The 26819-nt window shown below is 40.4% G+C and overlaps 1 protein-coding gene across 1 annotated transcript in view; it reads left to right on the top strand.

The window, feature by feature from the left end:
• The window catches only part of DEUP1 (deuterosome assembly protein 1), a 99718-nt gene extending 73497 nt beyond the window's left edge, over window positions 1-26221 (top strand). Inside the window, exons 12-13 of the mRNA XM_089656493.1 lie at window positions 18509-18749; window positions 25163-26221. Of these exons, the coding sequence (XP_089512619.1) occupies window positions 18509-18749; window positions 25163-25342 (421 nt within the window). The 3' untranslated portion in view covers window positions 25343-26221. The remainder of the gene's footprint in view (window positions 1-18508; window positions 18750-25162) is intronic.
• The last annotated feature ends 598 nt before the right edge of the window (window positions 26222-26819 follow it).

The following is a 26819-nucleotide window of genomic DNA, read 5'->3' as shown; positions in this document are numbered from 1 at the left end:
GCTTTTAACAGAGTAGCTGCTTTCAACACAGCAGCTGCTTTCTACACAGTAGCTGCTCTTTACACATCGGAAATATGTGTTTTCTGATGGTCTTAGGGGACCCCTGTGAAAGGGTCGTTCGACCCCCAAAGGGGTCACGACACACAGGTTGAGAACCACTGACCTGAATGATCGGTAGAACCGATCCGGCGGGCATGACCGTTTGTCACAGAGATGAGTGGAAGATGGCCCAGAAGGATTGGAGCGATGTCATGTTCTGGTTACGTCTAATGTAAGGAAGGCTTTTTTTTTTTTTTTAATTCAATGCTCTACATTGTAGAGGAGAGATGTGGGGTCTCACCAGAAAGAGGACCTGACACTTCTTACTTCTATCGAAAGGGATGTTTACATTCCTTGTGATAGGAATAAAAGTGATCAAAAAATGTTTTTAAAGAGACCGTGTAAAAATAAAAAAAGTAATAAAATAATAAAAAACAAACAAAAAAATAATAAAATAAATGTTTAAAGCACCCCTGTCCCCCTGTGCTCATAGGCAGTGTTGAATGCATATGTAGGTCACGCCCATATATGTAAACAGTGTTCAAATCACACATGTAGTTTTGCCAGGAACGTCAGAGTGAGAGCAATAGTTCTAGTACTAGATCTCCTCTGTAACTCGAAACTGGTAACCTGTAGAAATGTTTAAAGCGTCTCCTATGGAGATTTTTAAGTACCGCAGTTTGGCACCATCCCATGAGCATTTTAAAGCATGACATATTGGGTATCTATTTACTCGGCGTAACATCATCTTTCATATTTTACAAAGAAAATTGGGTTATATATTGTTTTTTGTATTCATTGTATTGTTTTGTATTCTTTAAAGTGTACTTTTTCCAAACAAATTGTGTTTAAAAAATCGCTGCACAAGTACCATATGATATAAAAAAAATTGCAATGACTGCTCTCTTATTCTCTAGGGCCTTTACTTAAAAAAAAAATAGTGTTTGGGGGTTCTAAGTAATTTTCTAGAGAAAACAATACAGATTTTTACATATATGAGAGAAGTGGGACGTTTTTAAACTCACTGGCCTGTAGTTTCCAGCTTCTTCCTTACTACAATATTAGCTGTCCACCAGTCATGGGGAACGTCTCCTTTTAAAGAGATCAGTTAAAGGGTTCGTTCACTTTTTCAGAAAAAAATCAAATGGTGAACTTAAATTTTAACCCCCCCGGTCCCCACTGTACTTACCCCTCCATAGCTGATCAACTGTTAGTGCACAGTGCACTTTTCCGGGGAGCGGAAATACCTCGCTCTTCTCCCTCTTCTTTCTGCAGCATTTCCAGGACGGATCAGAGCGATGCTCTGTGCCAGCACTGACCAATCAGAATCTTTCTTTCAGGGTCCAGATTAATGTTACAATGTAGCACCAAATTCACTTTTTGTATGGCCATATTGAATAGTTATTTTATGTTTTCACAGCTGCCAACTCCATGCTGCCTTTTACATTGCTAAAAACGATTAGCGACTTTGAGGCCAAAATACAGCTGTGGCTGTGGTCACTTCAAACTAACACTGATACTTTGTACAAGCCCGGCCCTTGTGATTATAATGGGAAGAGCTGCTGATTTATGTGCATAGTTGGGTTTTATAAAGACACCATCTGCTGGAGCAGCACAGTGGCTTAATGGTGAACACTTCCTCCTGGCAGTACTAGGGTTGTTGGTTCAACCACGGCACCACCTGCCTGGAGTTTGCATGTTCCCCTGTGCCTGCGTGGGTTTCCTCCAGGTACTCCAGTTTCAAAGACATGCTGGTAGGTTAATTAGCTCCTGTCTAAATTGGCCCTAGTATGTGTATGTATGAATGTGAGTTGGGGACCTTAGATTGTACACCCCTTGAGGGTTAGGGACTGATGTGATCGTATTCCTCTTTAGGGTTAGGGGCTGATGTGATTGTATGCCGCCAGAGAATTAGAGATTGATGTGATCGTTTTCCTCTTGAGAATTAGGGACTGATGTGATTGTACGCCTCTTGAGGGTTAGGGACTGATGTAATCATATTCCTCTTTAGGGTTAGGGGCTGATGTGATTGTACACCTCTAGAGAATTAGAGACTGATATGATTGTACACCTCTTGAGGGTTAGGGACTGATGTGATCATATTCATCTTGAGAATTAGGGACTGATGTGATTGTACGCCTCCAGAGAGTTAGGGACTGATGTGATCGTATTCCTCTTGAGAATTCGGGACTGATGTGATTGTATGCCTCTTGAGGGTTAGGGACTGATGTGATTGTACGCCTCTTGAGGGTTAGGGCTGATGTGATCGTATTCCTCTTGAGGGTTAGGGGCTGATGTGATTGTACGCCTCCAGAGAATTAGGGACTGATGTGATTATTTTCCTCTTGAGAATTAGAGACTGATGTGATCGTTTTCCTCTTGAAAATTAGGGACTGATGTGATCGTTTTCCTCTTGAGAATTAGGGACTGATGTGATCGTATGCCTCCAGAGAATTAGGGACTGATCATATTCCTCTTGAGAATTCGGGACTGTTGTGATCCTTTTCCTCTTGAGAATTAGGGACTGATGTAATTGTACGCCTCCAGAGAGTTAGGGACTGATGTGATCATATTCCTCTTGAGAATTAGGGACTGATGTGATTGTACCTCCAGAGAGTTAGGGACTGATGTGATCATATTCCTCTTGAGAATTAGGGACTGATGTGATCATATTCCTCTTGAGAATTAGGGACTGATGTGATCGTATTGCTCTTGAGAATTAGGGACTGATGTGATCATATTCCTCTTGAGAATTAGGGACTGATGTGATCGTATTCCTCTTGAGAATTAGGGACTGATGTGATCATTTTCCTCTTAAAAATTAGGGACTGATGTGATTGTATGCCTCTTGAGGGTTAGGGACTGATGTGATTGTACGCCTCTTGAGGGTTAGGGACTGATGTGATCGTATTCCTCTTGAGGCTTAGGGGCTGATGTGATTGTACGCCTCCAGAGAATTAGGGACTGATGTGATTATTTTCCTCTTGAGAATTAGAGACTGATGTGATCGTTTTCCTCTTGAGAATTAGGGACTGATGTGATTGTATGCCTCCAGAGAATTAGGGACTGATGTGATCATTTTCCTCTTGAGAATTAGGGACTAATGTGATTGTATACCTCCAGAGAGTTAGGGACTGATGTGATCATATTCCTCTTGAGAATTCGGGACTGATGTGATCCTTTTCCTCTTGAGAATTAGGGACTGATGTGATTGTACGCCTCCAGAGAGTTAGGGACTGATGTGATCATATTCCTCTTGAGAATTAGGGACTGATGTGATCATATTCCTCTTGAGAATTAGGGACTGATGTGATCGTATGCCTCTTGAGAATTAGGGACTGATGTGATTGTATGCCTCTTGAGGGTTAGGGACTGATGTGATCATATTCCTCTTGAGAATTGGGGACTGATGTGATCGTATTCCTCTTGAGAATTAGGGACTGATGTGATCGTATTCCTCTTGAGAATTAGGGACTGATGTGATCATATTCCTCTTGAGAATTAGGGACTGATGTGATCGTATTCCTCTTGAGAATTAGGGACTGATGTGATCGTATTCCTCTTGAGAATTAGGGACTGATGTGATCGTATTCCTCTTGAGAATTGGGGAGTGATGTGATCGTATTCCTCTTGAGAATTAGGGACTGATGTGATCGTATTCCTCTTGAGGATTAGGGACTGATGTGATCGTATTCCTCTTGAGAATTAGGGACTGATGTGATTGTATGCCTCTTGAGGGTTAGGGACTGATGTGATCATATTCCTCTTGAGAATTGGGGACTGATGTGATCGTATTCCTCTTGAGAATTAGGGACTGATGTGATCATATTCCTCTTGAGAATTAGGGACTGATGTGATCGTATTCCTCTTGAGAATTAGGGACTGATGTGATCGTATTCCTCTTGAGAATTAGGGACTGATGTGATCGTATTCCTCTTGAGGATTAGGGACTGATGTGATCGTATTCCTCTTGAGAATTAGGGACTGATGTGATCATATTCCTCTTGAGAATTAGGGACTGATGTGATCGTATTCCTCTTGAGAATTAGGGACTGATGTGATCGTATTCCTCTTGAGAATTAGGGACTGATGTGATTGTATGCCTCTTGAGGGTTAGGGACTGATGTGATCATATTCCTCTTGAGAATTAGGGACTGATGTGATCGTATTCCTCTTGAGAATTAGGGACTGATGTGATCGTATTCCTCTTGAGAATTAGGGACTGATGTGATCATTTTCCTCTTAAAAATTAGGGACTGATGTGATTGTATTCCTCTTGAGCGTTGGTGACTGCTTTGAATGTACAATATATATATGTAAAGTGCTGAGTAAATTGACGGCGCTATATAAGTACCTGAAATAAATAATATATTCAGCGTTGGGTCCTGGGTTCCTGCCAGCATTGTCTTGTAGATTTTATTTGTTACAGGTATTTATACAGCACAGACAATTTACATACAGTACATTCACATAAGTCCCTGCCCCCAAGGAGCTTTTAATCAAATACACGCATGCTAATGCCAATTTGGAAAGGTGCCAATTAACCTACTAGCATGCCTTTGGAATGTGGGAAATAAACATATGTACCCAGAGAAAACCTGTGCAAGCACAGAGAGAACATACAAACTCCATGCAGATAGTGTCTTGACCAGGGTTTGGATCGAAGTGCTAACCGCTAAGCCACTCTGCTGCCTACGATTGGTTCCATCTTCCCCCTACAGCTCTCTAGCTGAATTTTGCTACGTGAGTAAGAGTAAGTTGCACGGCTTACAGTGTGACTTTGCAAGACGACTTCCTGGTGACTTGAGTACTACTTTGATGCGACTAAGAAGCAACTATCAGGGAATGGCTGGGTAATCTTCCTGTAATGTCAGATCCAAATCACATCAATATAGATGAGGATCCGACTTGGAGGCGACTTTCATTAAAGTCTATGGGCACAGGTCAGATAGAAGTCGCTTTGAAGTAGCACAGGAACCTTTTTTAATGTCGGAGCGACTTCAGTAGTGCTTCAGACAGCTCTCGTTGACTAACATGTTATTTCATATGTCATGTGACATGGGGTCTCACAAGTCCTATCCCAAGTCGCGGCAGTGTGAACCGAGCCTAAACCAGGAGGAAACTAAATAAGTGAACAGTTAACTCAGTAGAAACATTTTGAAGCTTGCTACATCCCCTAAAAGTCATTGTAAACTCTTACATATACCCAGTGATGTGACTGGCCTCAGGTGATACACAGAGATGAAACCAATCCTCCTACATACAGTATGTTGTACCTGTTAATCTGCAGCCCTCTCTCCTCTACATCCTTTCAAAGTGCAGTATTTCTAAAGCTTGTCTGAGCTTCCTGAAAACAGGAGGCGGGGAACTGAAATTAACCACTGCAAGCTCAGTAAGCTGACTGGAGGAAAGGGACACTCCCCCCTTCACACAGGACAGAGCTGAGACTGTCAATCACAGGCTGTGTACTGGAGGTCTCTCCCCTATCACCATTTTTCTCTTGGTGTCAGAAGTGATTCATGCTGATAGCAGAGGAACCAGGCAGCAGACAGAAATGACACTTAATGCTCTTAATAGAGACAGGTACACACTATAGAGGGATATTCTTTGTTCATATTTCATGTCTGAGGTTTACAACCACTTTAAACCCTGCTGTTCCAAGCACTAGCCTACAAGTACCATCAGGATAAATACAAACCTTTTTATTCACAGGCCTGTATAATTGTAACGGTCGTACATTTGTCTTCATCATCACCTAGAACAGTGATTACTCATTTCTCTCTTCTGGCTGTGAGGAGTCTGTGTGTCTAAATTAGTCATATAGCAATTATATGTGACTCAGTCTGAGATGCCAGGATTTAATGAATAAATGGCTATGTCGTTATTCTTCATCTGCAGCCTCGTGCTTTTGTTCCTACAGAGTTCTACTTTCTGGTAATGGACCTAATAAACCTAAATACAAGTTAGTGTTCTGTAAAAGTACAATGAAGACATCTGCATTTAGAGGGTATTTCAGATTGGATTTGCTTTCACTGCGAAGATGAAGAACTCCCACTTTTTTTTTTCTTTTCATGTGGAGCTAGAGCTGGCTTCATTTCTGAGATCTGGGCCATGGTGGAAATACCAGATAATGGTGCTACCAAATCTGAAATTTGGGAATTGGACAATTAGACAGTGGCCTTACCCCTGCAGGGTTTAACCACTTGCCTATCGGGCACTTTTACCCCCTTCCTGCCCAGACCAATTTTCAGCATGCAGCGCTCTCATATTTGAATGGCAATTGCGCAATCATGCAATACTGTACCCAAGCTACTTTTTTTTTTTTTTAGACAAATAGAGCTTTCTTTTGGTGGTATTTAATCGCCAGTGGGGTTATTATTTTTTGCTAAATAAACAAAAAAAGACCAGGTCACAGGACAAAAAGAGAGGATGAATCTCCCTAACAGGGACAGAAATGGCAATAAAAAAATGACAGGGGCTCTAATCCTTCTCCACCCCACTATCACAAAAACGTTTTGCCTTCAATTCCAAAAAAATCCTCCTTGGCAGTCGCACCGCAAGGGAGGAGTTTTCTTTTCCCCGGAGATAGACCTAAAGGAGGGGATTTACTAAAACTGGAGCACACATAATCAGGTGCAGCTGTGCATGGTAACCAATCAGCTTCTAAGGCTGGCCATACAATATACAATTTTCTGTTCAATTTCTGCCCAATTTCCTTTTAGATTTACCTTCAACTATGTAGTGCAAGGGCCTGCCTGATTGGATACAATTGAAAGTGTTGTTTAGGTTTGACCTCATATTATATTCTATGATTTGTTGTAAATCTAAAGAAAAATTCTCAAGAAAATTGTATAGTGTATGGCCAGCCTTATTTCAGCTTGTTCAATTAAGCCTTGACAATAAAACCTGGAAGCTGATTGGTTACTATGCAGAGGTACACCAGATTCTATGTGCACCGGTTTTAGTAAATCTCCACCCAATGTGCATCCAAAACCTAAAACAAAAATGTAATGTCTTGCAGCTTACCAGGCTTTAAAATTTGATTACTGCATTAGTTCCCTTTCAGGCTTTTTCTAATTTCTTCTGGCAATCCTGCCAGCAGCATACTTCCTGTTCTAGAGTGACAACCCTCACTCACTACACTGTATCTGTGGAGGAGCAGTGTTTTCACCCTAACTTCATGCAAACTCCATGCAGGTAATGTCATGGTTTGGATTTGAACGTACAGAAAATGTACTGGGGGGGGGGGGGAAGAAAGCTATTGGTGACATCACATCTAAGGACTGGTAAGCTGCAGCATATTCCGTTTTTTGTTCTTGGTTGTAAATATCCTTTTTTATTGTGAAAAGGGTAATGGCTTTCACCATGCATGCATCCATCAGTTAAAAGGTCACAGCAGGCCCAGATGATGCACATCTCATCTCTTACTGCCCTTCATTGTCAAAAGTTATCTGCCTACGTGCATCCAGCCTTCGCATACAAAATATCCTCCTATATTGTGTGTAGTGACAGGTGCTCTTTAATGAATAAAACAAGTGGGCTAAATCAATATGGATTACCACATCCCAGTTAGAGTATGGAACACATCACCAAAGGAAAAGGTGGTTTTTTTACGGTTCCCAACACAGGCTATACAGTAAAATCAATTTATTTTATTAAAGCGGTATTAAATCCAAAATGTAATATATTGCAGCTTACCAATCATTCGATGTGGTGGCTGCGTCCGTTTTTCTTTTGTCTTTTCCCTCTGTTTTCACCTGGTGATCTGGCTTTTAACACACCTCCTGTATAAGTGAGACACAACTCTGGATGAAGGAGCACAGGAGGTACCTTTTGGTTAGCAGCAGTGTCAGTCTGGGGGGAGGCGAGTGTTAAAGCCAAAGTAAATTTAAAAAACAGTAACTAATTGAAGACAAATTCCATCTCGCACATTATAATCAGTTACAGCAAACTTTTTTTCCTTTTGCGATGAAGATTTCACAGGAATACGTTAAAGCTGATCATTTTAACCAGCTCTCCCGCTATTACATGGTCTGTTTCATCCATGTAAGCTGATGCATTCTGCTGGAGAGCTTGAGCTTTTGAAAAACAGACTTATTGCAGTGTGTATATAAAAGAAAGCTGCGCTACAAATGTCTTCTCTGTAAACAAGCCACCAGCACCATATATAGGTCACATTCTATCAAACAGATTGTGTAACTTGTGTAAATATATAAATACATGAAATATGAATAGAAAAATGACATAAATAGCATAAATGGAAATAAATCAATGAAAGTCCAAACTTCCTTTAACCACTTGCCTACCAGTTACTTATACCCCCTTCCTGCCCAGGCCAATTTTCAGCTTTCAGCGCTGTCGCACTTTGAATGATAATTGCGTGGTCATACAACACTGTACCCATATGACATTTTTATCATTTTTTTCTCACAAATAGAGCTTTCTTTTGGTGGTATTTACTTGTTGCTGGGGTTTTATTTTTTGTGCTATAAACAAAAAAAGAGCAAATATTTTGAAAAAAAAAAAGGTTTCTTTGTTTCTCTTGTAAAATTTTGCAAACACGTAATTTTTCTCCTTTACTGATGTGTGTTGATGAGGCTGCACTGATGGGCACTGATAAGCAGCACTGAAGGGCACTGATAGGTGGCACGGATAGGCGGCACTGATAGGTGGAACTGATAGGCGGCACTGATGATGGGTACTGATAGTCAGCACTGACTGGCGCAACTGCTGGGCACTGACTGGCGCAACTGCTGGGCACTGACTGGCAGCACTGATGGGTGGCACTGATGGGTAGAGTTGGGCGACACAGGTGGGTGGCACTGTTTGGCAGAGTTGGGTGACACAGGTGGGTGGCACTGATTGGCACAGGTGGGTGGCACTGCTGGGCACAGGTGGGTGGAACTGGTGGGTAGCACTGCTGGGCACCAGTCATCAGGGCACTGATCATCAGTGCCCTGATGATCGGTGCCGATCCCTGCTCTGACAACTGCTGGTTCTCGGCGGTACTTTCCCCACGTTCTGACAGCGTGAGGAAAGTGCAGCTGAGAACCGGCAATTGCATTTCCCTGTGATCAGCGTGTCATTGGACACCGCTGATCACGTGGTAAAAAGCCACTGTGATTGGCCTTTTACCACATCACATGATCAGCTGTGTCCGTAGGACACCGCGATCACGGAGAAAGCCGGGTGCGCGCAGGAGAGCGCGTTCTGGGAGGACGTCATATGACGCCCTCCCAGAACTGGCCAGCTGCAGTGCAGCCGTCATTCGGCTATCTGCAGTCGACAACTGGGTAAATGACTCCCACCAAGTGCATGAAAGTGACAGGTAGAGAAGCAATCCTCTTCACCGGCTCAATGGGTTTTTTCCCTTCCTCTGGATCAACTGTGGGTATAGGATTATAACTTTTTTTTTTATGGTTGAACTGGATGGACTTTTGTCTTTTTTTTTTTTTTTTTTTTCAGCCAAACTAACTATGTAATGCAGTCTAAATATAAACCACCACATGTGATTCACCGACCACTCTGAGGCTTACTAGAAGTACTGTGAACCTCACCAACAGTCAACAGCGTTTTGTATATCAATTCACCGATCGCCAACAGATAGGTATCCTCCTATCGCAGGGGTGACAAACTTGCGGCCCTCCAGCTGTTGCCAAACTACAAGTCCCATGAGGCATTGCAAGGCTGACAGTTACAAGCATGACTCCCAAAGGCAGAGGCATGATGGGACTTGTAGGTTCACAACAGCTGGAGGGCCATCAGCTTGACACCCCTGTCCTATCAGATAATCTCCCATACATGGATAGGCTCAATAAACCACATGTACAAAAAAAGAAATGCTCTAATTGTGTAGGGCCAGTTCACACTACATGCGTTTTCAGTGTGCTGTTTTTCTGCATCCAAAATGCACAGAAAGTAAATTATATGGTTGTCAAAATCATACTTCACATCAGTGCTTGCACATGTCTCTATTGAAAATGCAGAAAGAGGGGAAAAAGTGAACTGGAATGTAGTTACATAGTTAGTCTGGCTGAAAAAAGACTAAAGTCCATCAGGTTCAACCATAAAAAAAAAGTTATAATCCTACACCCACAGTTGACCCAGAGGAAGGCAAAAAACCCAGCAAAGCATGATCCAATCTGCTCCTGCAGGGGAAAAAATTCCTCCCTGATCCCCCGAGAGGCAATCGGATATTCCCTGGATTAACTTTACCTATAAATGTTATATCCAGTTACATTCTGTGTATCTAAGAAACAATCCAGGCCATTTTTAAAGCAATCCACTGAGCTGGCCAGAACCAACTCTTGAGGGAGTCTATTCCACATTGTCACAGCTCTTACTGTGAAGAAACCTTTCTGTATTTGGAGATTAAATCTCTTTTCCTCCAGATGTATGGAATGCATAAACACACTGGAGTGCGTCAAAAACGTGCATACAGAAATGCATCTGAACTTTGTTTCTATAGTGTGAACCAACCCTCAATCCAGTTCACATTTGATTTTAAAATGGTTAAAAGCACTCACATACAGGCATCTCCGTAAAAACTACACATCCCAGAATTTCTCCGAATGAGAGCGCGCATGTGCATAGACGCAATGGCCTCCAACTCCGCCAAACGCGTTTCCGCATAAATGACATCATCAAGGGCAAAACAGGCTTATTGGCTGGATAACCAGATACATGTAGAAGAAAGAAAGCCTAAAAAAGAAAACTAATGCAACCATCACATCTAGAATTGGTAACTTGCAATATAATAAATGTTTGCTTTTGAGTTTACTACTTTAACATCAAATTTAATTTAAAAAGGTCCATATTGCTACATTAAAGGGGAGCTCCACCAAACGTTTTCACCCTCCCTCCCCCCTCCATTGTCACATTTGATACTTTTTTCGGGGGGAAGGGGGAGCGGGTACTTGGTTTTGACAGAAACCCACTTCCGGCTCAGATCCAGAAGTTTGCCATCCTCCTTCCCCCTGCAGTCTTCGGGGACACTTCATAGGTCCTAGAAGACTATGTGACCAATCACAAGGAGCACTTCCAGTTGCCCTTACTTGCAGTGCTGGCACCGGGAACCCGGAGGCTAATGAAGAACTAGCCCAGGAGGCGACAGCGCAGGACCCCTGGACAGGTAAGTGTCCTTATAGTAAAGGTATTTGTAGCTGCTGACTTTTTATTTCTTGGCGGGAGCCTGGGACTTCGCTTTAATGATTCTACATATTGCCTCCTCGAACAGGTGCTCTTTATATCAAGACGGTGAAGTATAAAAAGAAAAATCCCTATAGTAAAATGTCTATAGAACTCTGCATGGAGCCCGGGTCTGGCCTTTACAGTGAGCGCTCACCATGGTTACACTGCGCCGCGTGCTTTATAATACGCATATATATGCTAATACATCAGATTCATGTCCCAGCTGCCTTTTAGGAAAATTACAAATGTGAGAGGAACCATTTCCACCATTACTGAAATAGAATATTTGGTATATAAATAATCAGGCTCAGCATGGTGCTCTTGAAAATTGGTTTGTGAAATGGATTAAAGAATTTTATTTTTTATTTGTTCTTTTTTTTTTTTGGTCCCTTGAGCTCCAGTGAGAACGATATGAATTCTTTCCCCGCTCCTACAGGTCTTCTATATTCAGATATCAATTACAGGCAACTGTTGTCAGCTACTGCTACTCCCAGAATCCTTTGAGCTCTTGTGCTTGGGCCCAGAAAGACTATCCTACAGTCAATATAAAAAGGCTACACACCCCTGTTAAAATGTCTGTGATGTACAAAAAATGAGACAAAGATAAATCATTTCAGAACTTTTTCCACCTTTTAACCACTTGCCTACTGGGCACTTTCACCCCCTTCCTGCCCAGGACATTTTTTCAGCTTTCAGACCTGTCGCACTTTGAATGACAATTGCGTGGTCATGCAACACTGTACCCATATGACATTTTTATCATTTTTTTTTTAGACAGATAGAGCTTCCTTTTGGTGATATTTAATCACCTCCTGTGTTTTTTTTTTTATTTTTTGCTAAACAATCCAAAAACTGAAAGGTTGGGGGAAAAGTTTTTTTTCTTAGTTTTCTGTTAAAATTTTGTAAATGAGTAATCTTTCTCCTTCACTGATGTGCACTGAGGCTGCAGTGATGGGCACTGATAGGTGACACTGATGGGCATTGACAGGCATCACTGATGGGCACTGAAAGACAGTACTCATATATGGCACTGATAGGTGACACTGATGGGCATTGACAGGCATCACTGATGGGCACTGAAAGACAGTACTCATATATGGCACTGATAGGCGGTACTGACTGGCACTGATAGGTGGCACTGAAAGGTAGCTCAGATGGGCACTGATATGTGGCATGGATGTGCAGTGGTGGGCACTGATATGTGGCATTGATGGGCACTGACAGGTGGCATTGATGGGCACTGACAGGGCTACACTGATCATCAGTGCTCTGCTGATCAGTGTAGATGCCCCCTCTGAGGAATGCCGATTACCGGCTCTCCTCTCCTCATGAGCCATCAGCGTGAGGAGAGGAATGCCGATAACCGGCATTTCTTTATTTCCATGCGATCAGCTGTGATTAGACACAACTGATCACATGACAGAGCCAAAGTCATCGGCTCTTTCTGCTGATTGGTGATCCGCTGTGTCCCAGGGACACAATGCAACATTGATTGCCACGCTGCTCGCCCCCGGGGACACACATGCGCAGTTAGAGTGGGAGGACGTCATATGACATCCTCCCAGAACGAGAGAACCACCATCCGTCCGTCATTCCCTTATATGGCGGGCGGGAGACAGTTAATGTAACTTATAAACTGTGCAATTCAGTTGAACAACAAACAAATCTTTTAGGTGGAGGGAAGTAAAAATAAAAAACTAAAATAATCTGGTTGCATAAGTGTGCACACCCTTAAACTAATACTTTGTTGAAGCACCTTCTGATTTGATTCCAGCACTCAGTCTTTGTGGGTATGAGTCTATCAGCATGGCACATCTTGACTTGGCAATATTTGCCCACTCTTCCTTGCAAAAACTCTCCAAATCTGTCAGATTGCGAGGTCATCTCCTGTGCACAGCCCTCTTCAGATCACCCCACAGATTTTCCATAGAATTCAGGTCTGGGCTCTGGCTGGGCCATTCCAAAACTTGAATCATCTTCTGGTGAAGCCATTTCCTTGTTGATTTGGATGTATGCTTTGGGTCGTTGTCATGCTGAAAGATGAAGTTCTTGTTCATGTTCAGCTTTCTAGCAGAAGCCTGAAGGTTTTGTGACAATATTGACTGGTATTTGGAACTGTTCATAAATCCCTCTACCTTGACTAAGACCCCAGTTCCAGCTGAAGAAAAACAGCCCCAAAGCATGATGCTGCCACCACCATGCTTCACTGTGGGTATGGTGTTCTTTTGGTGATGTGCAGTGTTGTTTTTGTGCCAAACATATCTTTTGGAATTATGGCCAAAAAGTTCAACCTTGGTTTCATCAGACCAGAACACATTTTCCCACATGCTTTTGGCAGACTTTAGATGTGTTTCTGCAAAATTTAGCCGGGCTTGGATGTTTTCTTCATAAGAAAAGGCTTCCATCTTGCCACTCTACCCCATAGCCCAGACATATGAAGAATACGGGAGATTGTTGTCACATGAACACACAGCCAGTACTTGCCCGATATTCCTTCAGCTCCTTTAATGTTGCTGTAGGCCTCTTGGCAGCCTCCCAGACCAGTTTTCTTCTCGTCTTTTCATCAATTTTGGAGGGACATCCAGTTCTTGGTAATGTCACTGTTGCACCATATTTCTCCACTTGATCATTAGTTTCTTCACTGTGTTCCATGGTATATCTAATGTGTTTTGTACCCTTCTCCTGACTGATACCTTTTAACAATGAAATCCCTCTGATGCTTTGGAAGCTCTGCGGACCATGGCTTTTGCTGTAGGATGCGACTAAGAAAATGTCAGGAAAGACCTACTAGAATAGCTGAACATTGTTTGTGGTTAATCTTGATGACAGGTGTGTACTGACTCCTATTTAACATGATTTTGAGTGTGATTGCTTAATTCTGAACACAGCTACATTCCCAGTTATAAGAGGGTGTACACTTAAGCAACCACATTATTTTTAGCTTTTTATGTTTACTTCCCCCCCTAAAAGATTTCATTTTTTTTCAGCTGACTTGTACAGTTTATAGGTCATATTAAAGGTCGAAAAAGTTCTGAAATGGTTTATCTTTGTCTCATTTTTTTACATCACAGAAACCTGACATTTTATCGGGTGTGTAGACTTTTTATATCCACTGTATGTAATTATCTTATTATGTACTTCCAATGTGCCTTTAGGGCCAGTTCACACTGCAAAAATGCACTGCGGATACATTCTGGATACGTTTTTGCTGACGCCACACACTGTTCCGGTGCAGTTTTGATGCAATTTGCTTTATTCCAGTACGGTTCTGTGCAGAAAATATGCAGAATTTTCTTTTTTTTTCAGCACCAGAAACTGACTGAAACTGACTGCACTGGTGTGAACTAGGGCCATTGGAATACATGGATAGCACTGTGCATGCATTTTTGATGCAGAAAAAAACGCACGGCACTGCATCTAGTGTGAGCTAGCCCTTATACCAGCATTCCCTAAATCCATTCATTTTAGAGCGTTTGACCCCAAATCAGGTTGGCTTTCATTTTACACATTATTTAATAAAAGACTGTGTTGGACCATTGGTGTGGCACTCTTACTGCTTCTCGCATATTTTGGTTTTATCATTGTCTGTGTCCCCATGGGGGAACCTTCTGTCCTGGTGACCAAAGTGGGGGATCTTCTCAATGGAGACATCAACAGCCATCAGATGTTCTTGGCCTTCACACTCTACTTTATAAAAAAAAATTGTTCAAAAAAAAAGAATTGTCTTTAACCACAAAAGGTCAGGTAGACCAAGAAAGATTGCAGCCACAACTGCCAGAAGAATTGTTCAGGATACAAAGGGAAACCCATATGTAACCACAATCCCGGACAATTCTTCTGTCAGTTATGGCTGCAATCTTTCTTGGTCTACCTGACCTTGGCTTGGTATCTAGAGATCCCCAAACTTTCCACTTCTTAATAGGTGATTTAACAGTACTGATTGGCATAGTCAAGACTTTGGACATCTTTTTATGTACTTTTCCATCTTTATAAAGTTCCAAGGTCAGGTAGACTAAGAAAGGTTGCTGCCATAACTGACAGAAAAATTGTTCGGGCCAATGTTCAGGTTTCAGCGCTCTCACACTTTGAATGACAATTGCGCGGTCATACAACATTGTACCCAAACTAAAATTTTATAATTTTCTTCACACCACGAGGACTTTCTTTTGGTGGTATTTAATCAATGCTGGGGTTTTTTTTTTTTTTTTGCTAAATTAACAAAAAAGACAAAATTATTTTTTAAAAAAACACGTTTTCTTTGTTTCTGTTATAAAAGTTTGCAAATAAATAATTGTTCTTCATAAATTTAGGCCGAGATGTATTCTGCTACATGTCTTTGGTGAAAATAACCCAAATTAGGATGTATTATTTAGTTTGTAGGAAAGTTACAGAGTTCACAAACTATGAGATATATCTGAAAATTGATCAATCCTGAAGTATTGACAACCAATCTAATTTCTTGAGGTCCAAGAATGTCAGAACAGTACATATATCCCCAAATGTCAGAACAGTACAGAAATCCCCCAAATGACCCCTTTTTGCAAAGTAAACAGTCCGACGTATTTCATAAGAGGCATGGCGAGTTTTTAGAAGTTGTCATTTTTATGTCATTTTTCGGAAAATTAAGAAATTAAAAAAATGCTTTTCACAATTTTTTTTACATACTGTCACCAGTGCAGTACAGCGTCATCATATAACAGGCATGGCGGTGATCAGGGACACTCATGACAGTACAAAAAAAATTGCAAATTTTTAATTTTTTTTAAGATTTTTTTTTTCATATTTCACTATGACCAAAGTGGTATAATGTTACCATAGTAACATTGTACTACTTTGGGGAAGTAATCAGTTTTTTGTTTTTTTTAACACAATTTGCTTATAGCAAAGAATTTCTTTCCTATAAGCAAGCATTTACCTGAATGACATTCATTCAGGGTTTTTTTTTTTTTCGTGCTTAGCTGTGATTTTGCCACGGCTAATCACATGAAACAGCTGGGCTGTGATTGGCCCAGCTTGTGCATGTGACCACTATGACCATTCACAGCTAGACACACTTGTATACAATGGATGGCATTGTATACAACTGTCATGTGACCTGCTGTGATTGGTCACAGCAGATCACATGGTACTGACAACGGGGTCGGTACACAGATCTGTCATCGGCCTTGTCCGAGGTACACGGCCGGTGACAGATCGCACCGCAGTGCGGCCCTGGGGGCATGCGCAATGCGCGTTCCTGAAAGGACGCCATATGGTGTCCACCCGGAGGGATGAGCTGTTCGCCCGGCCGTCATCTGGCTATAGGCCAGGCGGTAACTGGTTAATTTCCCACATCTGTGGCTTTTTGGGTAATTGCAATTAGTGTCTGTGAATAAATAGTCAGTGAGGTTGTTATCTCTCACATGGTGCACTGAGCAGGCTAGTTACTGAGCCATGGGGAGCAGAAAAGAACTGTCAAAAGACCGCAGGCTTCAGTTCCGGGTTCTCTAATGGGACAGAGATCAGGGAGAGGAATCGGCAGGCAGTAACCCCTCCCACCACCTGTAAAACCAATCCAGGAGCTGATTATGTTAAAGACAATAGGCTCCTGTAAAGAACAAAACTGGGATGATGCCTGCAGCAGCAGACATCATCCCAGGATACCATTTGACAGCCGCAACGTAAATAATACATATTGTGGTCTTCAAGTGCTTAAGAAGCAGATATTAAGTGCAGACCCTACTGACCAATCACAGTCCTTGTTCTGGGGACCAATCAAATGGCAGTAACTGCAATAAATCCTGTGAGAAGTTGAGGAAAGTCAGTTTTTCTGTTCTGTAGAAGAAAGACGGTTAGCGGTGTAAGCGTGATTGTAGATTGTGTGAATGTTGGTAGTATTTCTTTAAATTTACCATGTAGGTAATAATTACAGCAATGGCACCAAAGAAAAGCGTTGATTGGCCACTCGCTATAAGGACCAGGATTGTTTTATTAAGTGAATTGTGCCTGTTTTAGCCTGGGTTCACACTGATGCGGTGTGGAATTCGCAGCGTTTTCATTGCGAATTCCACACCACATCAGAATCGCACCCCGTTCATGCAAACCGCTGTGGGTGTGTATCTTAAGTGAACACCCCAAAAGCGGTCCGCAAAATGTGGTGCGATGTGCAGAATCGGATCGCATAGGTGTGAATAACCATGCGTTCCGATTCTAGTGCAGACCAAAAAAAGGGTCCTGCATATTTTTGGTGCGATGCGATTAGAGCCATACAAAATGTATGGCTCAAATCCACCACACAGAATTCGCATGTGATTTGCACAGGAATGCTGTGCGGTTCCTGTGCGAATCATATGCGATGTACCGCAACGCACAGGTGTGAGCCCAGGGTTATGCTGAAATTACAAGGCAAGTAATGTGGATCGGTGACATCTGGTGTATGAAAGTGCTATATCCCATATGGAAGAAAAATATATTTCAAATATATATTAAAAATGTTCTTCCCAAATATATTGACATATATTTGAAATGCTGCAATTTTGGCCATATTCAATATATTTTGTTGAAATGCGTTTTTATTACAAAATATATGAAAAATATTTTTAAAAATACATTTCAAATATACTGTATGTCTTTAATAATATAAATCTACATTTTTGGAATGCATTTACACATATATTTAAAAATATGTTAAAATGACTTTTTTATATGTTAAAAAAATCTGAAGACTATATTTTAAAAACATATATTTTTTTAAAATATATGCTTCATATTTTTTTTTTTACATAGAAAAAAGTCATTTTAACATTTATTTTTACATATATTTGCAAATGCATTCCAAAAATGTAGATTTGTATCTTTAAAGACATACAGTGTATTTGAAATGTATATTTAAAAATACTTTTCATATATTGAATATGGCCAAAATTGTAGCATTTCAAATATATGGCAATCTATTGGGGAAGAATATTTTTAAAATATATTTTTCCATTAGGGTTACGTTATCGGGAAACAAAGTCACTGAAAAACTGTAATTGAGTACAAACTTTGAAAGTTTGCTCTGCAGTACATGAATTGTGTTAATCCTTTGTGTCATCAATACTGCGCCATTATGCTGCATGAACAATTTCTTACACTTGCAGAGATCCTGTCATGTTTTCATTACAGCTTTCAAGGTCCTCATAATTGCACACATGAAAAACTTTCCATTCATTCAGCAGATATTTTGATGGCATTGGGTTGGTTATGAGATTGGTGCAGTAATAGTTTCATATTGTAATCACACTTTTTTTTAAAATTTCAGATTATGCCATGAAGAAAATCACATTAGGATGCTGAAACAGCTGCGGGGTGCCTGCCAGTTTACTCCAAGTGACAGCGGCTGGGAAACTCCATCCCAGAGCCTCCTAATGGATCAGAGCTGCCTGGAAGCCATCTTGCCTGTTATAAATAGGGGGACATATCTACACAATGGCCCCCAGTTCCCAGAGATAGACCTCTCCCTGATTTTTGTTTGTGATCAGTTAGATGGGACTTCCACATCTGTAAGTAATAACAATGTGATGTGTATTACTTAATCAGAATTGTATGTATTATGCATAGAAAAGTAATTTAACAATTCTGCGCTATGTTTACAGTCAGGTCCATAAATATTGGGACATCGACACAATTCTAACATTTTTGGCTCTATACACCACCACAATTTATTTGAAATGGAACGAACAAGATGTGCTTTAACTGCAGACTGTCAGCTTTAATTTGAGGGTATTTACATCCAAATCAGGTGAACGGTGTAGGAATTACAACAGTTTGCATATGTGCCTCCCACTTGTTAACGGACCAAAAGTAATGGGACAGAATAATAATCCTGAATCAAACTTTCACTTTTTAATACTTGGTTGCAAATCCTTTGCAGGCAATTACAGCCTGAAGTCTGGAACGCATAGACATCACCAGACGCTGGGTTTCATCCCTGGTGATGCTCTGCCAGGCCTCTACTGCAACTGTCTTCAGTTCCTGCTTGTTCTTGGGGCATTTTCCCTTCAGTTTTGTCTTCAGCAAGTGAAATGCATGCTCAATCGGATTCAGGTCAGGTGATTGACTTGGCCATTGCATAACATTCCACTTCTTTCCCTTAAAAAACTCTTTGGTTGCTTTTGCAGTATGCTTTGGGTCATTGTCCATCTGCACTGTGAAGTGGCGTCCAATGAGTTCTGAAGCATTTGGCTGAATATGAGCAGATAATATTGCCCGAAACACTTCAGAATTCATCCTGCTGCTTTTGTCAGCAGTCACATCATCAATAAATACAAGAGAACCAGTTCCATTGGCAGCCATACATGCCCACGCCATGACACTACCACCACCATGCTTCACTGATGAGGTGGTATGCTTAGGATCATGAGCAGTTCCTTTCCTTCTCCATACTCTTCTCTTCCCATCACTCTGGTACAAGTTGATCTTGGTCTCATCTGTCCATAGGATGTTGTTCCAGAACTGTGAAGGCTTTTTTAGATGTCGTTTGGCAAACTCTAATCTGGCCTTCCTGTTTTTGAGGCTCACCAATGGTTTACATCTTGTGGTGACCCCTATGTATTCACTCTGGTGAAGTCTTCTCTTGATTGGTGACTTTGACACACATACACCTACCTCCTGGAGAGTGTTCTTGATCTGGCCAACTGTTGTGAAGGGTGTTTTCTTCACCAGGGAAAGAATTCTTCGGTCATCCACCACAGTTGTTTTCTGTGGTCTTCCGGTTCTTTTGGTGTTGCTGAGCTCACTGGTGCGTTCCTTCTTTTTAAGAATGTTGCAAACAGTTGTTTTGGCCACGCCTAATGTTTTTGCTATCTCTCTGATGGGTTTGTTTTTTCAGCCTAATGATGGCTTGCTTCACTGATAATGACAGCTCTTTGGATCTCATCTTGAGAGTTGACAGCAACAGATTCCAAATGCAAGTAGCACACTTGAAATGAACTCTGGACCTTTTATCTGCTCATTGTAATTGGGATAATGAGGGAATAACACACACCTGGCCATGGAACAGCTGAGAAGCCAATTGTCCCATTACTTTTGGTCCCTTAACAAGTGGGAAGCACATATGTAAACTGTTGTAATTCCTACACCGTTAACCTGATTTGGATGTAAATACCCTCAAATGAAAGCTGACAGTCTGCAGTTAAAGCACATCTTGTTCGTTTAATTTCAAATCCATTGTGGTGGTGTATAGAGCCAAAAATGTTAGAATTGTGTCGCTGTCCCAATATTTATGGATCTGACTATATGCATCTACTTAACTACTTCCCGTCTGGCCCATGTATATATAAACGGCCAGACGGGAGTGGGTTGCCGTTCATAAACGGCTCCCGCATTTTTAGCCTGTGTGCGCTCCCTGGGAGCGCGCGGCACTGCGATCCAGTGCCTGCTATGTCCTCTGGACACAGATCGCTGTACGGGACCTCTGTGTGAGGTCCCGATCATGTGATCACTGATTGGCCAATCGGTGATCACATGAATAGTAGTAAGCAATATGTCACTTCCTGACATTGCTTACTACTAGTGAAATCTGTGAATGATCACAGAGATCACATGGTACAAGGCTATTCACATCAGCCTTGTACCATGTGACAAGCTGTGACCAATCACAGCTCTCACATTATTTTTTAATGGCTGAAAGAATGCAGTCAGAGAGAAAGAGAAATGATTGCTTTTACAGCCTTTATGGGTGTAAAAGCAGTCTGTAAGAGAAAAAAAAAATTATTCATCCACCCCACAAGTAGTACAGTGACACTATGGTGACACTGTACTGCTAGGGTGACAGTATGTAAAATATATATATATATATATATATATATATATATATATATATATATATATATATATATATAAAATAAAAATTAAAAAATATGTTTGAAAAATTATAATTTTTGGTTATAAACTAATTTAGGTTATTTTTGTTTTACTAAAAAGATAGCTGAATAAATTTTGGCCAAGATTTATGAAGGAAGAATATTTATTTGCAAAATTGTATAAGAAAAACTTTTTTTTTTTCTTCAAAATGTTTGGACTATTTCATTTATATAGCAAAAAAAGATAAGAATCCCAGTAGTGAATAAATACCACCAAAATAAAGTTTTATCTGTCTCAAAAAAATGCTAAACAATTCATATGGGTACCATGTTGCATGACCACACAATTGTCATTCAAATAGTGATGGTACTGAAAGCTGAAAATTGGCCTGGACAGGAAGGGGGTAAAAGTGTCCGGACTTGAAGTGGTTAACATGAATAAATTAAATATGAGAAGCCACCATGATATTGCAGGCAACAATACAGATAATAGTAAAAAACATAGGGGTGCGGCACTTCAAATATCAATAAATACCTTTTGTACCACTAGCCCCTCCCTCTTAGATTGTAAGCTCCCAGGATCAGGGCACTCCTATCCCTCTTGTATTGAACTGTATTGTTGCTGTATTGTCTCCCTTTATATTGTAAAGCGCTGAGCAAACTGTTGGCGCTATATTAATCCTGTATTATAATAATAAATAAAATGGAATAAAATAAATAAAAGTCCAATCTGCATGTGGTGAAGAAATCATAAATCCCTCTTCATTAGGACACCAATACTGTCATGATGCTTCAAATTTGACGATAAAAAGAGTTTGCCATCACCAACACCCAATAAATTCAGTCTCTTACCAGACCAAATAGACCCTCAGTTACGGACGGGTCAAAATGCACAACAGGAATCCCAAACACCAAACTGCAGACCTTTTATTTTTATTATGTATTATGCATGCTGATGTTCTTTGAGAAAATTTTCTATATGAATAAACCTCAAAACAAAAATTGTATATATTGAATCTTACTAATTAGATGCGTGGCTGCATTTGTTTTTGGTTTTTTTTTTCACCTGGTGATCTGGCCAGACCACACTTCCTATCTTAGGATGTCTGCATTCTGGATGGAGGAGCAACAGAGACCCCTTTTGGACAGCAGCCGTATGAGGAGAGGGTAGTGTTAGATGCACTAACAGACTTAGAAGGACTTGACTGACTCATTGAAGCTGAACACATTATAAGCAGTTACAGAACCTTTTATTTCTTTTAACCCTTTGCCCTCCGGAGGATTTACCCCCCTTCCTGACCAGGCCATTTTTTTGTGATACATCTCTGCATTATTGTAACTGACAATTGCGTGGTCATGCAACGCTGCACCCAAATGACATGTATGTCCTTTTTTCCCCACAAATACAGCTTTCTTTCGTGGCTATATGATCGCCTCTGCATTTTTTATTTTTTGCGCTATATACAAAAAAAGACCAATTAATTTTGAAAAGAAAACAATGTTTTTGACTTTTTGCTATGAAACAGATACAGTAAAAAAAATTAAAAAAATCTAATTTCATCATAAATTTAGGCCAAAATGTATTCTGCTACATATCTTTGCTAAAAACAAAATCCCAATACGTGTAAATGAATTGGTTTACGTGAATGTTATAGCGTTTACAAATGGCGGTATATATACTGGAATTTTTTTTTCTTTATATACTAGTAATGGCGGTGATCAGCGATTTATAGCAGGACTGCGTCGGGCATTCTGATACTGGGGGGGGACTAACTATCTGCCACTGACATCTTAATGACATTAATACAGTGATCAGTGCTAATAAATAGCACTGACATTGTACTAATGACACTGGGCAGGAAGGGGTTAACATCTGGGGCGATCAAAGGGTTAACTGTGTGCTGTTTTATTGAATGTACTGTGTGTGTTGTACTAGGGAAATATGCTGCATGTTATTGCTGGCAGGGGAGTGACCTGTGTTGTTTACACACAGGGCTCTCCCTTGTCACTGTTTCTTGATGATCGCTGGGTGCTGGTGGGGAATCTCTTGCTGGGACCCAGTGATTGACATCTTTAGCCACCAATGGCAGCGCAGATACAGCAGCATCACACCACACTTTTCAGATATTTATTTGAAAAAAAATTTGAAAACCATTTATCATTTTCCTTCCACTTCACAATTATGTACCACTTTGTTTTGGTCTATCACAAAATCCCAGTCAAATACATTTACGTTTTCGGTTGTAACATGACAAAATGTGGAAAATCTCAAGGGGTATGAATATTGTAAACGGATGTGCCTGAACAAAGGGAATAATGGCAGGATCACCAGGTATTCTTTAAATAAAAGGCTTATATTAGCCATTTTAACCGCTTGCCATCCTTAGGCCCCTGTAAAACGTCCTGGACTCCAAGTGGTTAAAAAGAGTTCATGGCTGCAGACGCCATGAGCTTTGGATCAATTTTTTTAAGCACGGGATGGGCTGTTCGGTAAAAGTGATCCAGGAGACTCAACAGCCACCTGACAACCTTTGCAGTAGTCAAAAGGGATGCCCCCATGATTTGGTCTTCATTAGCTGCAGGGGAGACATTGATCCCTGATATATCCATAAAGAGAACCTGTTGCCCTCCCAAGCTATCATGTAAGAGACTTGGCTTTCTTGTGACAGCAATAAAGTTGGATGAGAAAAAAAAAATAAAAAACAATGTAAAAAAATTTAATTTTCATAAAATAAAAATAATTTAGAAAATGTAAAAGCAAAACCACCAAACAGGTGTATGTAAACAGTGAGTGCCCAACACATGAGGTATTGTCGCAAACATCAGGCTGAAAGCAATAATTCTAGGGCCTCTAAAGGCTGTTAAAGCATCACCTATGAAAAAAAACTTTTAGGCATAATATTTTTACTTTTGCTTACACAATTTTGTGTCTTGACATGTTTAATATCTATTTACTTGACAAAACACCATCTTTTATATTTTATTTAATATATATATATATATATAAATATATATAAATAATTATTAATAATTTTATTTATTTTTAAATAAAATATAAAAGATGGTGTTTTTTTAAAGGAAGTTTTATTTTGTGTTTGTGTGCATTTCATATTATTGTATATTTTTCCTTGAGAATATGCATTTGTTCATTAACTGTGTAAATATTGTGCAACATAATAAATTGCAGCTGCCACCATTTTATTCTCCAAGGCCATTACTTTCAGAAAATATATAGTGTTTGGGGATTCAAAGTAAATTTCTTTTAAAAAATGCTCATTTTAGTGTATTTGTGTGTAGAAAATTACTAACTTTCCCTGATGGGGCCAAAATGGTTAATAAACATGTTAAAGCGTACATGAGAATTTGAGATTTAAGTGTTTACCCACTTCAGCTTTGGAAGGTTTTACCCCACTTCATGACCAGGCTATTTTTTTTATATTTAGCACTGCGCTACTTTAACTGGTAATTGCACATTCATGCATCAATTTATAGAATTTTTTCACAGAAATAGAGCTTTCTTTTGGTGATATTTGATCCCCACTGGGTTTTTTTTTCATTTTTGCGATATAAATGAAAATAGACTGAAAATTTTGAAAAAGAAAAGTACTTTTTACTTTCTGCTATAAAACATGTCCAATAAAATAAAAAAAAAATGTCTTCATAAATATTAGACAGAATGTATTCTGCAATATGTCTTTGGTACAAAAACAATCCCAATAAGTGTATATTGATTGGTTTGTGTGAAATTTATAGCGTCTACAAACTATGGTATATATACTGGATTTTTTTGTTATACTACGAATGGTGGTGATCAGCAACTTATAACAGGACGGTGATAGTGCAGCGGGCAATCTAACACTAACCAGGGGGGGACTGACTGTCACTGAAATCCCCAGTGACACTTTTACAGTGGTCAGTGCTGATGCTATACACTGTCACTGTACTACTGACACTGTCTGGGAAGGAGTTACCATCTAGGATGATCAAGGGGTTAAATGCGTACCTAACAGTGTGTAATGTGTGCTGTTTTATCCAACAGATGTGTTTCTTATTCCTGATTTGCATGGAAAATGATGACGTGTCACTTACTGAAATACTTTGTTTTTTTGCAGTGTGACAGAGAAGAATCCTTCTTAGCGGCGGCAGAAAGATTCCTGCAGGAAGAGAACAGAAGAGCTCAGGACTTTGAGAGGATTTTGAATTCTCACATTGAGGAACTGCAGAGACAGTCTGAGGACACTGTGACCAAATACACATCACACGGATACGGCACATGCATTACCGCTTCCTGAGCCAGGCATACAAAAGAATACATGTTTGTGATTTTATAATAGAAAACTATTGTGGATCCATGAAAATGTGCCTACAGACCGAAGCTGTGTTTTCTGCACATATCTGAACAGTTTACAGAGGCTGTGGTCTGAGGTCAACTTTTAATGAAGGAATTTGACAAATTAATTTATGACGTAATGTTTCCAGATAATATTAACTGCTTCCCCACCGCCCTATAGTAGATATACTGCTACAGGGTGGCAGGGGTGCGCAAAAATCACGTGTATATATACCAGCATTCGTGGCCGCTACTGTCAATCACCGTGTCCCGGCTGGTGATTACCCGCTGGCGCCTGGTGATTACCGAGGATCTCCAACAGGGAAGAGGGCTACTTTGTTTACTAACAGTCCTCCTCCCTGTTGGCTTGGGCAAACTGCTCTGGATGGCTGTGCACAGCCATCCAGAGCAGTGTGCTTACAGTGAAGCACCAACACACCGTCCCCCATTAATACACTCCCAGCACACAGTTAACCCTTTGATCGCCCCTCATGTTAACCCCTTCCTGCCTAGTGCCATTAGTGGCTTTTTTTTTAGCACTGATCACTGTATTGGTGTCACTGGGGATGTCAGTGACACCAAGTCCGTTCCCCCCCAGTGTCAGAATGTCCGCTGCAGTTCTGCTATAAGTTACTGATTGCCGCCATTATTAGTAAAAATAAAATAAAAAATTCCAGTATCTATACCGACATTTGTAAACGCTATAACTTTCACGTAACCCGATTAATTTACACGTATTGGGATTTTACAGAATACATTTTGGCCTAAATTTATGACTAACTTAGATTTTTTTTTGATTTTTTACTGGACATGTTTAATAACAAAAGTAAAAAAAGATTTTTTTTTTCTCAAAATTGTCTGTTTTTTTTTAATAGTGCAAAAAATAAAAACCGCACAGGCGATGAAATACAACCGAAAGAAAGCTCAATTCACGGGGAAAAAAGGACGTAATTTCATTTGGGTGCAGCGTTGCATGACCGCGCAATTGTCAGCTAAAGTAACGCAGCGCCGTAATGCAAAAAATGGATTGGTCAGGAAGGGGGGGGGGGGGAATCCTCTGGAGGGCAAGTGGTTAATTTTCAAAGCTGATATAACTGTGTACATACACTCACCGGACACTTTATTAGGTACACCTTGCTAGTGCCAAGAAAATCTCCCCCACACCATTACCCCACCAGCACCAGCCTGAACCATTGATACAAGGCAGGATGGATCCATGCTTTCATGTTGTTTACACCAAATTCTGACCCTACCATCTGAATGTCGCAGCAACCAGTCTGCCCATTCTCCTCTGACTTCTGACATCAACAAGGCATTTTCATCCACACAACTGCCACTCACTGGATATTTTCTCTTTTTTGGACCATTCATCTCTAGAGATGTTATGTGTGAAAATCCCAGTAGATCAGCAGTTTTTAAATACTCAGATCAGCCCGTCT

The sequence above is a fragment of the Staurois parvus genome, unplaced genomic scaffold, assembly GCF_062004578.1.
Source record: "Staurois parvus isolate SC_StPar_1 unplaced genomic scaffold, SC_StPar_1.0 ptg000027l, whole genome shotgun sequence".
NCBI lineage: Eukaryota > Metazoa > Chordata > Amphibia > Anura > Ranidae > Staurois > Staurois parvus.
Note: the sequence above shows the minus strand (reverse complement) of the source record. Positions and strands in the feature narration are given on the sequence as shown.